Below are 12,113 nucleotides of genomic sequence, written 5' to 3' on the forward strand. Positions count from 1 at the left end.
AGGAGAAAGGAGAGAAGGATGGAGAGGAGGATGGAGAGGAGGATGGAAAGGAGAAAGATGGAACACAACCGCCCAGGGTCTAGATCCACAGGCCCTGTTTTTATTTTTAATTATTGTTGCGTGCGTAATAGACCTAAGAGAGGAATACCGATAGAATGCGCGTAGCGCGACCACGCACGATATGTGTGTGGAAGGGGGAGTCGTGCGTACGGGGGACACGGCCACGTGAGGCACCAGGGAGCTCTCGAACTCGACTGCTTTCCTTCCGGGATTCCGTCTAGAGCCAATCTCGAAGCGAGAACACTTGTGAGTTAGATCTTTGTAATAAACGATTGTGAGCATCGACTGGATTACACCCGCCTACTCCTTCTCACGGCTAATCCAATAAGCAACATAACAACTGGCGACGAGGATGGGATTGCCGTGAAGCACCGAGAGTGGAGCAAAAAGCCGCGCAAGGAATTCGGCAAGTACGTGGCACGAACTGATAGTAACCACGGCGGGACGGACGGGACCAGACCAACAGCGTAATAATGCCAACAGGAACAAATGTCGAAGCTACAGCGGAAACGAGAGCAAGTACACTAAATTCTTTTTCAATTGAATTTTTCGACCCCGGGACCACGACGTTACAACGTTGGCTACAAAGGCTCGAGAGAGCATTTGCGATATACGGGATAGACCGCGAAGGCCGCGTACCTTTTACATTACATGGGCGCGGCCGCCTTTGACGCAGTCTGTGATAGATTGAACGAGCAAGATCCATTTGGAGCGTCTTTCGAGGCTCTCAAGGCCATCCTATACGAGATCTTCCAGCCAGAGCCATTGGAAATTGCTGAAAATTTTAAGTTTCACCAGCGTAAGCAAGAGGAGGAGGAAACAATCCAGCAGTTCGTCACGGCGTTACACAAGCTAAGTGTGTATTGCAAATTTGGTGCATACTTAAAAACTGCGCTGAGGAATCAGTTCGTATTCGGACCGGCCAGCGCAAAAATCCAAAGCAGATTATTGGAGAGGAAAGACTTGACCTTCGATCTGGCGGTACAGGTGGCAACATCGATGGAGTTATCGGCCAGGGGAGCCAAGCAGCTTCAAGGTACATCAACGGCTGTTGAATATGTACAAGCAGCTAAACAAGTACAAAAGAAGAAAGGATCTACAGATACGTATCAAAATAAGTCGTCAAAAACCGCAGTAAGCGAACACGTACATAACCGTAAAGGTACAATTTCATGGAGCGAAGAAAAGCTAGCGTTTCATCCCCTCTCCTCAATTTTCGACAAAATGGGTGTATTCAGCGAAGACACGCTCATAGTTGGACACAAACCAACTTCTAGCGAACGTGCAACGTCGAACTTGGAATCAACTGAATAGAATAAAGAGAAATTTTGTCAGTATTGTTGACTTATTGAGAATTGAATTAAAATGGCTGAAAGGATTGAGACAGCGTCAGAAAGTGCAAACGAAGTTAGTATATATTATATAGTAATAATATCATATTTATAGGTTAGGTTTCATTATTTCTTATTTATTAATGTTATATTAATTTATTTGTTATATTATGTTAATTTGTATTTCTTATATTGTAGGAAACTCTGTTAGTCTCGTACACTTGTGGTGTGTGCGAGACTATTTTAGTTAAAAATGAATTGCGTCGTCATCCTTGCTTTGATGCATATAATAACGTTTATGTCGATGACAATTTATATATTTATCCTCAATGCGGTGAGTATTAATGACATTTTTTTTATTACATATTTTATAAGTAGCATTAATGGATGATATAACGTGCAGATGACGGACAAATTATCCGCAAGAGTTTGGTGGGTGATGCGGAGACTATTGTAATGGAGACAACGCCAAGCTAAGCCCAGAGCCCAAGCCAAGAGACTAGCGATTGGCGAAACAAATAATTAGAGAAGAAGAACAGCTTATTGAAGAAGTTCATAAGCGTCCCGCGTTGTGGAACTTTAAGCTTCCACTTGTAGAACGAAGCCTGCAAATAAAAAAAAGTTGTGGGAAGAAATCTATGCGTCAATGAATGGTAAAGACCTCCGACATTGCATCTACAAAAGTTTTAATTGTAACCATAAGCCATAAGAAAATTGACCAATCAGTTGATTGACGTTTCAGTTGATGATTCTCCTTGCGGTCAAAGAATAATTGACTGCGATTGATCAATTTTCTTACGGCCTTACGATTATAATTAAAATTTTTGTATGTGCAATAATCTTAATACTCTAAATTTATAACTTTACTGGAATAAAATTTACTAGTGTGCTATTAAACATATTTTTGATTTTTCTAGGTACAATGGACATTTCGACAATGAAAAAAAAATGGAAATCGTTAAGTGATTCTTTCAGAATCCACAAAAATAAGCAGCATCAACCGAGTGGCTCAGCGGCCACACCAAAAAATACCTGGATGCACTCTGAGCGGATGCAATTTCTTTATGATGTGCAGCTGGAAAACGAGTATGTATATAATTTATTATTACGAGCGTAGAAACGTCACAATGCAGTAATACATAACATTTTTACTTACAATTATCGCAAATGTAATGCAAAACTATATGTTGTAGAAGTACAACCAACATCCCAGTGAACATTCCATCTGAAAATAATAACGAAAATATCGAAGAATCCAATGATGCTGAGAGTATCATTTATGATGGCAGCAGCAGCAGCAGTGGTCGTGGATCACGTATGTTAAGTTATTAGTTATTTAAATTTCATAATTTAAATGGACAAATACATAATCTGAGTATGGTTATAGGTAATAGCAAGCGTCGTCTCAGCATAGATGATTCTGTGGACGGAATTCTCGATCGATTTTCGGATGCCCTCAGTCAACAAGTTACTATCAACATTCCGCCGTTTATGCCTCCTGCGCCATCATCGGTTGACAAAGCAACATTATTTGGGAATCTTATTGCTGCCCATCTTAAAGAAATCGATCCTCAATTGGTAGACAACGTAATGTTGCAAGTGTTACAAGTTATGAATGCTGCAAAGCAAAAAACTAATAGAAACTAATAATAATGTAAATGCAATGATACAAACTATTGTGTCAACTACTGTGAATATTTATTATTTTTTATTATTTATATTATTGTTATTTAGATTGTTTATTCTTTAGAATATTATTAAATAATAAGCAAGTTTTTATCTTTCTTTAGATAGGACAGTCCAGAGAGACATGTGTAAGGCCAATGTCCACGATGCTAAGAACTCGGTCCGAGAAGTTTGTAGCCAATAAAATAGCCGCTTTTCCGTAAAAGCTGCAAATTAATTGGCTACAAACCTCTCGGTCCGAGAACTTGGACCGAGTTCTAGGATCGTGGACATTGGGCTAAGAATATGTTAAAATCTTTTTATATGTTAAAATCTTTTTTTAAATATATTTTACATTGTATTTATAAATATCAAAACATTTATTGCATAATAGAAAAGTACATGTAAAACTAAAGTATAATGTTCCTTGAGAATAAAATATAATTACATTCTTATATAACAACATTCTACAAATAAATATGTTATTCTCATGTAAAACCTGGAAATAAAATATGTTTGTTATGTGACACAAAATCGTCTAAAATTAGTCATGTACATTTTATTTACTGTAATTTTATTTTGATTTTATTTAGTTCTATTATTTTGCCACGGCACTGCTCCCTCGTTATTAATAACGGCAAAATTCATCTCTAATTTCTATGCATTGTTTAGCACTCATGTTTGATCCACAATTCGAAATATCTTTGAATGCACATCCATTTTCCATGATGGTTCGCCAAGATCCTGGTTTGAAGCTATTTGGACAATGTGGATCATCGACATCGACCAAACACGGAGGCACATATACATTCACGTCAATGTCTTGTCGACGAAGCCAATTATGGAGACAAACAGTTGCCTGAACCATTAGTTTAGCGTTTTCAGGACTGGCGATAATTGGTTTTCTGTATATTCTCCATTGACTGGCGAGTATGCCAAATGTGTTCTCTATCACTCGTCTCGCACGACTCAGACGATAATTGTACACATCTTGTTCCGGTGTAAGTCCACGTCTACCTGGATATGGACGAAGCAAATATGGCTTTAAAGGAAAAGCTTCGTCTCCCACAAGACAATATGGCAAAATAGGCCCTCCTTCTGCAATCGCTGCTGGCTGTGGAATATTCATTTGGCCTTCATCAAACGCTTTCCCCATAGCGCTTTCTTTAAAATGCCACCATCACTTCGTCGTCCATATGCCCCAATATCCACAAAACGGATCACATAATTTGCATCGCAAATAGCCATTAATACTATGCTGTGAGCATGTTTATAATTATAAAACGATGATCCAGCATTATTGGGACACTAAAAGTAAGAGTTATTATTTCAAATTGTACTTCTTGTTAAGTCATATCGTATACTGACAATGATTTTATGCACTTGAATGACGACATGCTTGCCATCAATGGATCCAATGCAATGGACAAAATTCCATTTTTCTTCGTAATCAGTGGCGATATTCAGCCAGTCTTTTTCTTCAAGTTGGCCTGACAGAACCAAAGGGCACAAAAAATCCCAAATTGCTTCGCATGTTTCACGAATAATGATACTCGCTGTTGTCACTCCCACAAGATATTGGTAGGACATCGATGTCATGGAATCCCCGGAAACAAGATACCTTCAATATTTCATATATAATAATATAACAATGCATTAAGCAAAAATGTATGACACTATTACATATGTACACTAAAAAAACACTAAGTTAAAAAAATTAAATTTGGATCAAGCCAAACAAACCTCAATGTTAATGCCAATCGTTCAGATGGTGTGATAGATTGTCGAATGACGTCCTGCTTCTGCAATTTTGCTCCGATCATGCCCAACAATTCTTCCAACTGTGTTGCAGTCATCCGAAAGTAATTATGGAATCGTATGTCCTCCAATATTAACTTCGGGACCGAGGCAAAGAAAAAACTGTGTTCATTTCTATTTTCGAAAATGGGTGCTACCCAATGCTTTTTCTTCTTATATGTCTTCTTTTTCTTTTTCAAAAGAAGCATTATAGCAGCTGCAACCGCTATGCGTCGTCTCCTAACTTCTGCTGCAACTGTAATTGCCACTGTACGTCTATATTGTTCTATATACTTGTATTGATTATTATAATCCATTTTTATACGCGGTTAATTGTTGAAGAGAACTTCGCAGAACGGAGCAGTCGAAGGGCAAATTTTTGTTTTTGTTTTTGATAACCGCTGCCAGCGAAGACACGCTCCATGAAAAGGTAGGAGACGATAGCGAACGGCTTTTCAACGCTGCTTTGTATTGCGGTGGAGTGGGGATGAAACGCTAGCTTTTCTTCGCTCCATGAAATTGTACCTTAAGGCGAATTACAGTCATGGTAATAATCCCAAGGAGGTTAAATGCTACAGATGCGGCAAGGCGCACCTTGCATCAAAGTGCACACTCAACAAGGAGATTCGATGCAATGGTTGCGGTCGCAAGGGTCATCTGCAGCGAGTGTGTTTCCAAGTTAAAGGCCATACGAATCAAGTTGAGGAAGTTCTCCACATGGAACAAGCAGAGTATCGAGACAAATTCGAAGCGACCTTGACAATCAACGGAAAGGAAGTCACCTTCGAGGTAGACAGCGGATCAGCGGTGACGCTGATGAGTAGACGCCATGCTCGAGCGCTATTTCCAGGTTCGACCATCCATAGCACTAGCCTTAAGTTAATTACATTCTGTGAAAACGAGATCAATGCGATAGGATTTATCACCGTACAAGTTGAGGACCGCGGAGAGACGCGAGAATTAAATATTTATTTAACGAACGTTGATAGGAAGTCATTATTAGGTCGGGAATGGCTCCGACAGATAAAAAATACACTTACATTTAACATTATTCAAACAACGCAGGTTGATTATATGAACTCAGACTGCAAAATTCCGATAGAGACAATACTACAAAAATACAAAAATATTCGCGACGCGGAGTTATCAGAAATCAAAGGCATAGAAGCAAGAATTACTTTTAAAAAAAATGCACAGCCAGCATTTGTACGAGCAAGGGCGGTACTATTTAAATTAGTACCCTTAGTCGAAAAAGAATTAGACGATTTAGAAGCACAAGGTATTATCGAAAAAGTAAATTCGTCTATTTGGGCTACACCAATCGTTCCAGTACCTAAGAAGGACGGTCGAGTCCGTATTTGCGGAGATTATAAAACTACGGTTAACCCTCAAGTTTCGATCGACAAACATCCGTTACCTACAATTGACGAGCTCCTCGCAGCAATTTCGGGGGGTGTTATATTTTCAAAGATTGACCTTAGACAAGCGTATTTACACATGCGTGTAAGGTCAGAGGATCGGAACGTCCTCACTCTTAATACACACCGCGGATTATACCGGGTAAACAGAATGATGTATGGTATCGCGTCCGCGCCGGCTATTTGGCAGAGAGAGATAGAATTGATATTACAAGGCATACCAAATACAGCCGTTTTCTTGGAGATATCGTAGTCACTGGGCTAACAGAAAAGCAGCATTTAAAGAATTTAGATACAGTATTGTGTGAATCAGTTACAAAAATACAATATAAGAATAAATTTAGAAAAATCGCAATTCGCGTTCAAAGAAATTAAATATTGTGGTTACATCATAAATAAAAAAGGGATTAGTAAATGTTCGAGATCATATTCTCGGCAAATTGACCATAACTGACCTACTAAAAGAAACCCTCATTAGTAATAGTCCCCGCAAAATAATGATATTCAAAAGAGCGCGCGGCTGCGTGGGCTTCGCGAGCGCCCCGCGCCGCGGCCAATCAGCGCGATTATGTACGATGTTGCCTCCCCCTGCGCGAAAAAGAGACAACCGCTGCGATCGCTCGAGGGGAAATCGCGAACAATAGCGAGTCATTCTGATTATAAATAAAAATACCGCTTTTCCATCTTACTAACGTCCTGACCTTTTACTAAGAATATTCGAAAACGATCGAGAATGTTCTCGAAAACCAATACTATAAAAGCTCCTCTCGAGAGATCGCAACGCCTTTTTTCGTAATAGCTTTCGAGACGAAAAGAGTGTCTTTAGATAGTAAGTGACAGAGGTAGGTGACATTGCGAATAAACGGATGGTAAGTTTGATGAAAGTGTGCAAGAGATGAGATGGCAAGTGTGAGTTGCAGGATTGTCATTTATGATTATGTGTGGATTGAGTCTGTTGACGCAGGTTCGTCGTTACCTGGGAGGAATACCAGTTTGCTCACAGGACGCTTGAGTGTGGTAGTCGCGGTGCGGATTTCGACGACGCGCACGTGGCCGTCCGCTCCCGGATACAATTTCGTGATGCGCGCGAGGGGCCACTTTGTGGGGGTGGTTTGCTCACTACGCACCAGACAGAGCCTCCCGACGCAGGCCTCGCGGTTGACTTTGGACCATTTCGGCCGATGAGCCAGAGTGTGTAAATATTCTCTGGACCACCGACACCAGAAATGGTCCTTCATCTGCTGTAGCAGCTGCCACCGAGACAAGCGCGCAGGCGGCTCCTCGGCGAGGGATGGCTCCGGGACGGCGGTGAGGGCTGTGCCGATCAAAAAGTGTCCAGGAGTCAGTGCGCTGAAGTCCTCCGGGTCATCTGATAGTGGTTGAAGCGGACGAGAGTTGAGACACGCCTCTATCTGGGTAAGCAGAGTAGTCATTTCTTCGTATGTCAATGTAGCGTCTCCGATCACGCGACGTAGGTGGAACTTCATTGATTTTACCGCTGCTTCCCAGATGCCGCCGAAGTTGGGCGCTGCCGGAGGGTTGAAGTGTCACTGTATCCATTCTTGGGCCGCGAGGGCAGCGACACGTTGCCCTTCCAGGCTGGCGGCGGTGAACAACTCCTTGAGCTGGGAATCGGCTCCGACAAAGTTCGTGCCGCAATCGCTGTAGAGCGAGCGGCACATTCTCATCTCTTGCACACTTTCATCAAACTTACCATCCGTTATTCGCAATGTCACCTCTGTTACTTACTACCTAAAGACAAGTTACTCTCGAAACGACCCGCTTCCGTCAGAACCGCGTACTGGAGATGCGCCGAAATTCACTCACTGTAAAAACCCGTCGCACCCACGCTTAAATCGCGCCAACACTCACGGTATGGGGGCATTCCGAATTTGCCATGCGAACAGCTGATCGACAATACGCATAATGTATAGCCTCGAATTCCGCAGTGCCGCCTTACAGCGCCACTCGCGACGTAAGTCTATCACGGGACCAACGCGTGATCTTACACCGCTACCTCGTGTTTAGACGCATGTTCTCGCTCCCGCCTAGTACCTTAGCTCCGACTTAATCCGTTCGTAGGTCACTACCTACGAAGGCGGGCGGAATGTTCGAGATCATATTCTCGGCAAATTGACCATAACTGACCTACTAAAAGAAACCCTTATTAGTAATAGTCCCCGCAAAATAATGATATTCAAAAGAGCGCGCGGCTGCGTGGGCTTTGCGAGCGCCCCGCGCCGCGGCCAATCAGCTCCCGCGATTATGTACGATGTTGCCTCCCCCTGCGCGAAAAAGAGACAACCGCTGCGATCGCTCGAGGGGAAATCGCGAGACAATAGCGAGTCATTCTGATTATAAATAAAAATACCGCTTTTCCATCTTACTAACGGCCTGACCTTTTACTAAGAATATTCGAAAACGATCGAGAATGTTCTCGAAAACCAATACTATAAAAGTTCCTCTCGAGAGATCGCAACGCCTTTTTTCGTAATAGCTTTCGAGACGAAAAGAGTGTCGCGAGACAGTTAGAAATACAAGGATAGCTAGTCCTTATTACACGACCGTAGCTAGCGGACTTTCGGTTAGATAATTGTCGTGCTGTTAATAGTATAGATATACATTTATTAATTGTTTGTGCTTGTTTAATTGAATAAACTTAAGTGTGTTATTAAATGCTATGTTACGCGAGTTCTTGGTTTAACGTTCTCTACGCCTCACACGTCCAGTCCTCTCTCCGTCGCACACAGTAAAGAAACACAAAAGGTGGAAGCAATACAAAAAATGCTCCGACCACGCAACGTTTCCGAAGTACGCGCATTCGTGGGGATGATAAACTGTTATGCACGATTTATTAAAAATTTAAATTCAATCGTTTACCCGCTCAACAAATTGCTGCGAAGGGACGTGTCATTCAAATGGTCGCGGGAATGCGAGAAGGCATTCATACGAGCGAAGGAAGCATTCCTCGAAAAGAATCTTTTAATACATTTCAATTCTAAACTGCCATGTGCTGGCGACTGATGCTAGCCCGACCGGTGTTGGCGCTGTCCTTTCGCACTCATATCCCGACGACACGGAGAGGGTATTACAGTATGCATCGCAAACGTTATCGGCAACGCAGCGAAAGTATTCCCAGATAGACAAAGAGGCTTACGCCATAATGTTTGCTGTGAAGAAATTCCATCAATACCTTTTCGGTAATAAATTCACATTAATTACAGACCACCGCCCTCTTGTACAAATATTCGCTTCAACAAAAAGCTTACCAGCTTACAGTGCGCTACGCATGCAACACTACGCGTTATTCCTACAGGAGTTCAGTTATGACATTAAGTATCACAAATCCGAGTTACACAGCAATGCAGATTGTTTATCGCGGTTAGCCGTCGAACGAAAAGAATACGAATGCGACGTGGTAGATGTATACCTGGCAGACTTAATCTCGACGCTACCGGCTACAGCCGACACTATCACTGCCGAAACGAAAGGCGATAATGAATTACAAAAGCTGTACACAGCACTTCAATGCGGAACGCAATTACAACCAAATGATCATTTCAAATTAGATTAATCAGAATTTAGTTTAGTGGAGGGCGTTATCCTATGCGGAAATCGTGCGGTAATTCCTAAATCACTCCGCGCTAAGGTACTACAAGAATTACATTCAGGGCATTTCGGCGCTGCGAAAATGAAAGCCCTTGCACGAGGCCATTGTTGGTGGCCCGGAATCAACGCGAGTATCGAGAAATTAGTTAAAAGCTATATAAACTGAACAATCCGCGGAAAGTAGAGAAACACGTGTGGGAACCCACAACAGGGCCCATGCAACGAGTACACATAGACTTCGCGGGCCCATTTCTGGGGCACATGTTCCTGATATTAATCGATGCGTATTCAAAATGGCCTGAGATTCACATAATGAAAGATATAAACGCAAAAAGCACAATAAATAAATGTGAAGAAATTTTTGCAGCTTATGGAATGCCATTAGTAATTGTTACCGATAACGGTAGAACTTTCACTTCAAAAGAATTTGCAATATTTCTAGAATCTCAGGGCATAGCGCACAAACGCACAGCTCCGTACAATCCTGCGACAAACGGACAAGCGGAACGATTTGTACAATCTGTTAAGCAGTCATTACGAAAAATGAACACCACGAGAGCAGATGTACATTTAAAATTACAACGGTTTTTAGCAAAATATCGCACAACACCACATGTAGGCACAAATCTAACACCCGCGGAATTATTCTTGGGTAGAAAAGCACGGAACGCTTTAGATTTGTTAAAACCCATGACTAGCAGCATTGTAAAGCATAACCCGAACGAAAATAAGATCTTTAAAAGATTTGCGAGAGGCGATAGAGTTAGCTGTAGAAACTATGCAGGCACAGTAAAATGAAAATTCGGGCGTATCGCGCGAGCGCTAGGCAGCCTGCAGTACGAAATCAAATTAGACGATGGTCAAACATGGATACGACATGTGAACCAACTACGAGCGATAGGCGAAACAACACCACTACAAAATCGAGACGAAAATGACTCGGAAAACAATTACGGTCCTGTTGAGGACATCGAAAAACAGGCCGCGACGGAGGAGACACCACAACCAGCGATTACCAATATACAAACACACGAAAACGACCTGAACCGCCGCAATCATTGCAGTCACCACAAGCGAACCTAATACCCGCGCCACCGAACCGTCAACAAAATAAGAAAGCGCCGAGGGCAACGCCGATTCGGCGCTCCGAGAGAGTAAGGACAGCTCCGAAACGATTACACGAACAGGAATAAAATCACTGTACGCACCGTTTTTTTTGTATTATTTTCTCTCTCGCCGTCATCATTGTATGTTTTATATTTTTTTCTCTTAAGCGAGAGAGGGATGTTGCGTGCGTGATAGATCTAAGAGAGGAATACCGATAGAATGCGCGTAGCGCGACCACGCACGATATGTGTGTGGAAGGGGGAGTTGTGCGTACGGAGGACACGGTCGCGTGAGGCACCGGGGAGCTTTCGAACTCGACTGCTTTCCTTCCGGGATTCCGTCTAGAACCAATCTCGAAGTGAGAACACTTGTGAGTTAGATCTTTGTAATAAACGATTGTGAGCAGCACATCGACTGGATTACACCCGCCTACTCCTTCTCACGGCTAATTCAATAAGCAACATAACAACTATAATTAAAAATAAAAATTAATAAAGAACAAAAAATAATACAATAAATATTTATTTCAATTTATTTCAATTTATTTTATATTATTTTACACTCACTGACTGGATTCCGTAAAGTGCATATGTGCACATTATCTATAGTATACGTAACGTGTATTATAGATATATGCGCGTATATGTACTTTACGGAATCGAACCACTGTTAGGCTGCGTTCGAAAACGTCACCCGAGTGCATTCCCTCTCTTTCTATATCATTTCTCTCTCAGTGATATAGAAAGAGAGGGAATGCACTCGGGTGACGTTTCCGAACGCAGCCCTTACATGAGGTTTGTTCTTTATTGCTGCACTGAGTTTACAGTGCACTGCACTGAACTAAACTAGTGCAAGCGGGGACAAGCTGGTATAAACAAGTATAAAGAACGTTTCAGTGTCATTTAGTGCAGTGATCAACATGGCGCATCACGTAATAATAAATAAATTATTAGATTCTTCAGATGAAGAAGATCTAAATCTAATGCCTGATATTTTATGCCATAAGACTCTTTTATTTTTCATTTTTCTAGTTATAACTAAATTAATTTTTTCTTTATATAAACAAAAATAATTTGATACTAGCCATGCAAATATTTCTGTAATTTCTTTATCATTTTCATTTTCT

General features: G+C 41.6%; 1 protein-coding gene and 1 pseudogene across 2 annotated transcripts; both read left to right on the forward strand.

Moving 5' to 3' along the window:
• Nucleotides 1-248: 248 nt before the first annotated feature.
• On the forward strand, nucleotides 249-1,606 carry LOC145932500 (uncharacterized). Its single transcript, XM_083031484.1, has 2 exons — nucleotides 249-1,467; nucleotides 1,590-1,606. Exon 1 carries the CDS (start codon nucleotides 712-714, stop codon nucleotides 1,372-1,374), a length of 663 nt encoding a protein of 220 aa, XP_082887610.1. The 5' UTR covers nucleotides 249-711; the 3' UTR covers nucleotides 1,375-1,467; nucleotides 1,590-1,606.
• On the forward strand, nucleotides 1,426-3,038 carry LOC145932804 (uncharacterized; annotated as a pseudogene). Its single transcript, XR_014424786.1, has 7 exons — nucleotides 1,426-1,467; nucleotides 1,590-1,725; nucleotides 1,795-1,844; nucleotides 1,895-2,044; nucleotides 2,309-2,477; nucleotides 2,585-2,706; nucleotides 2,779-3,038. The product of XR_014424786.1 is annotated as an uncharacterized LOC145932804 (transcript).
• Nucleotides 3,039-12,113: the final 9,075 nt, after the last annotated feature.

The sequence above is a fragment of the Prenolepis imparis genome, unplaced genomic scaffold, assembly GCF_030444845.1.
Source record: "Prenolepis imparis isolate NDT839.2.m4 unplaced genomic scaffold, iyPreImpa1.0 SCAF_2, whole genome shotgun sequence".
Lineage (NCBI taxonomy): Eukaryota > Metazoa > Arthropoda > Insecta > Hymenoptera > Formicidae > Prenolepis > Prenolepis imparis.

Bases quoted from the DNA above. Each gene is read 5' to 3' on its own strand.
- LOC145932500 (XM_083031484.1), top strand. From the start codon at position 712: ATGGGCGCGGCCGCCTTTGACGCAGTCTGTGATAGATTGAACGAGCAA.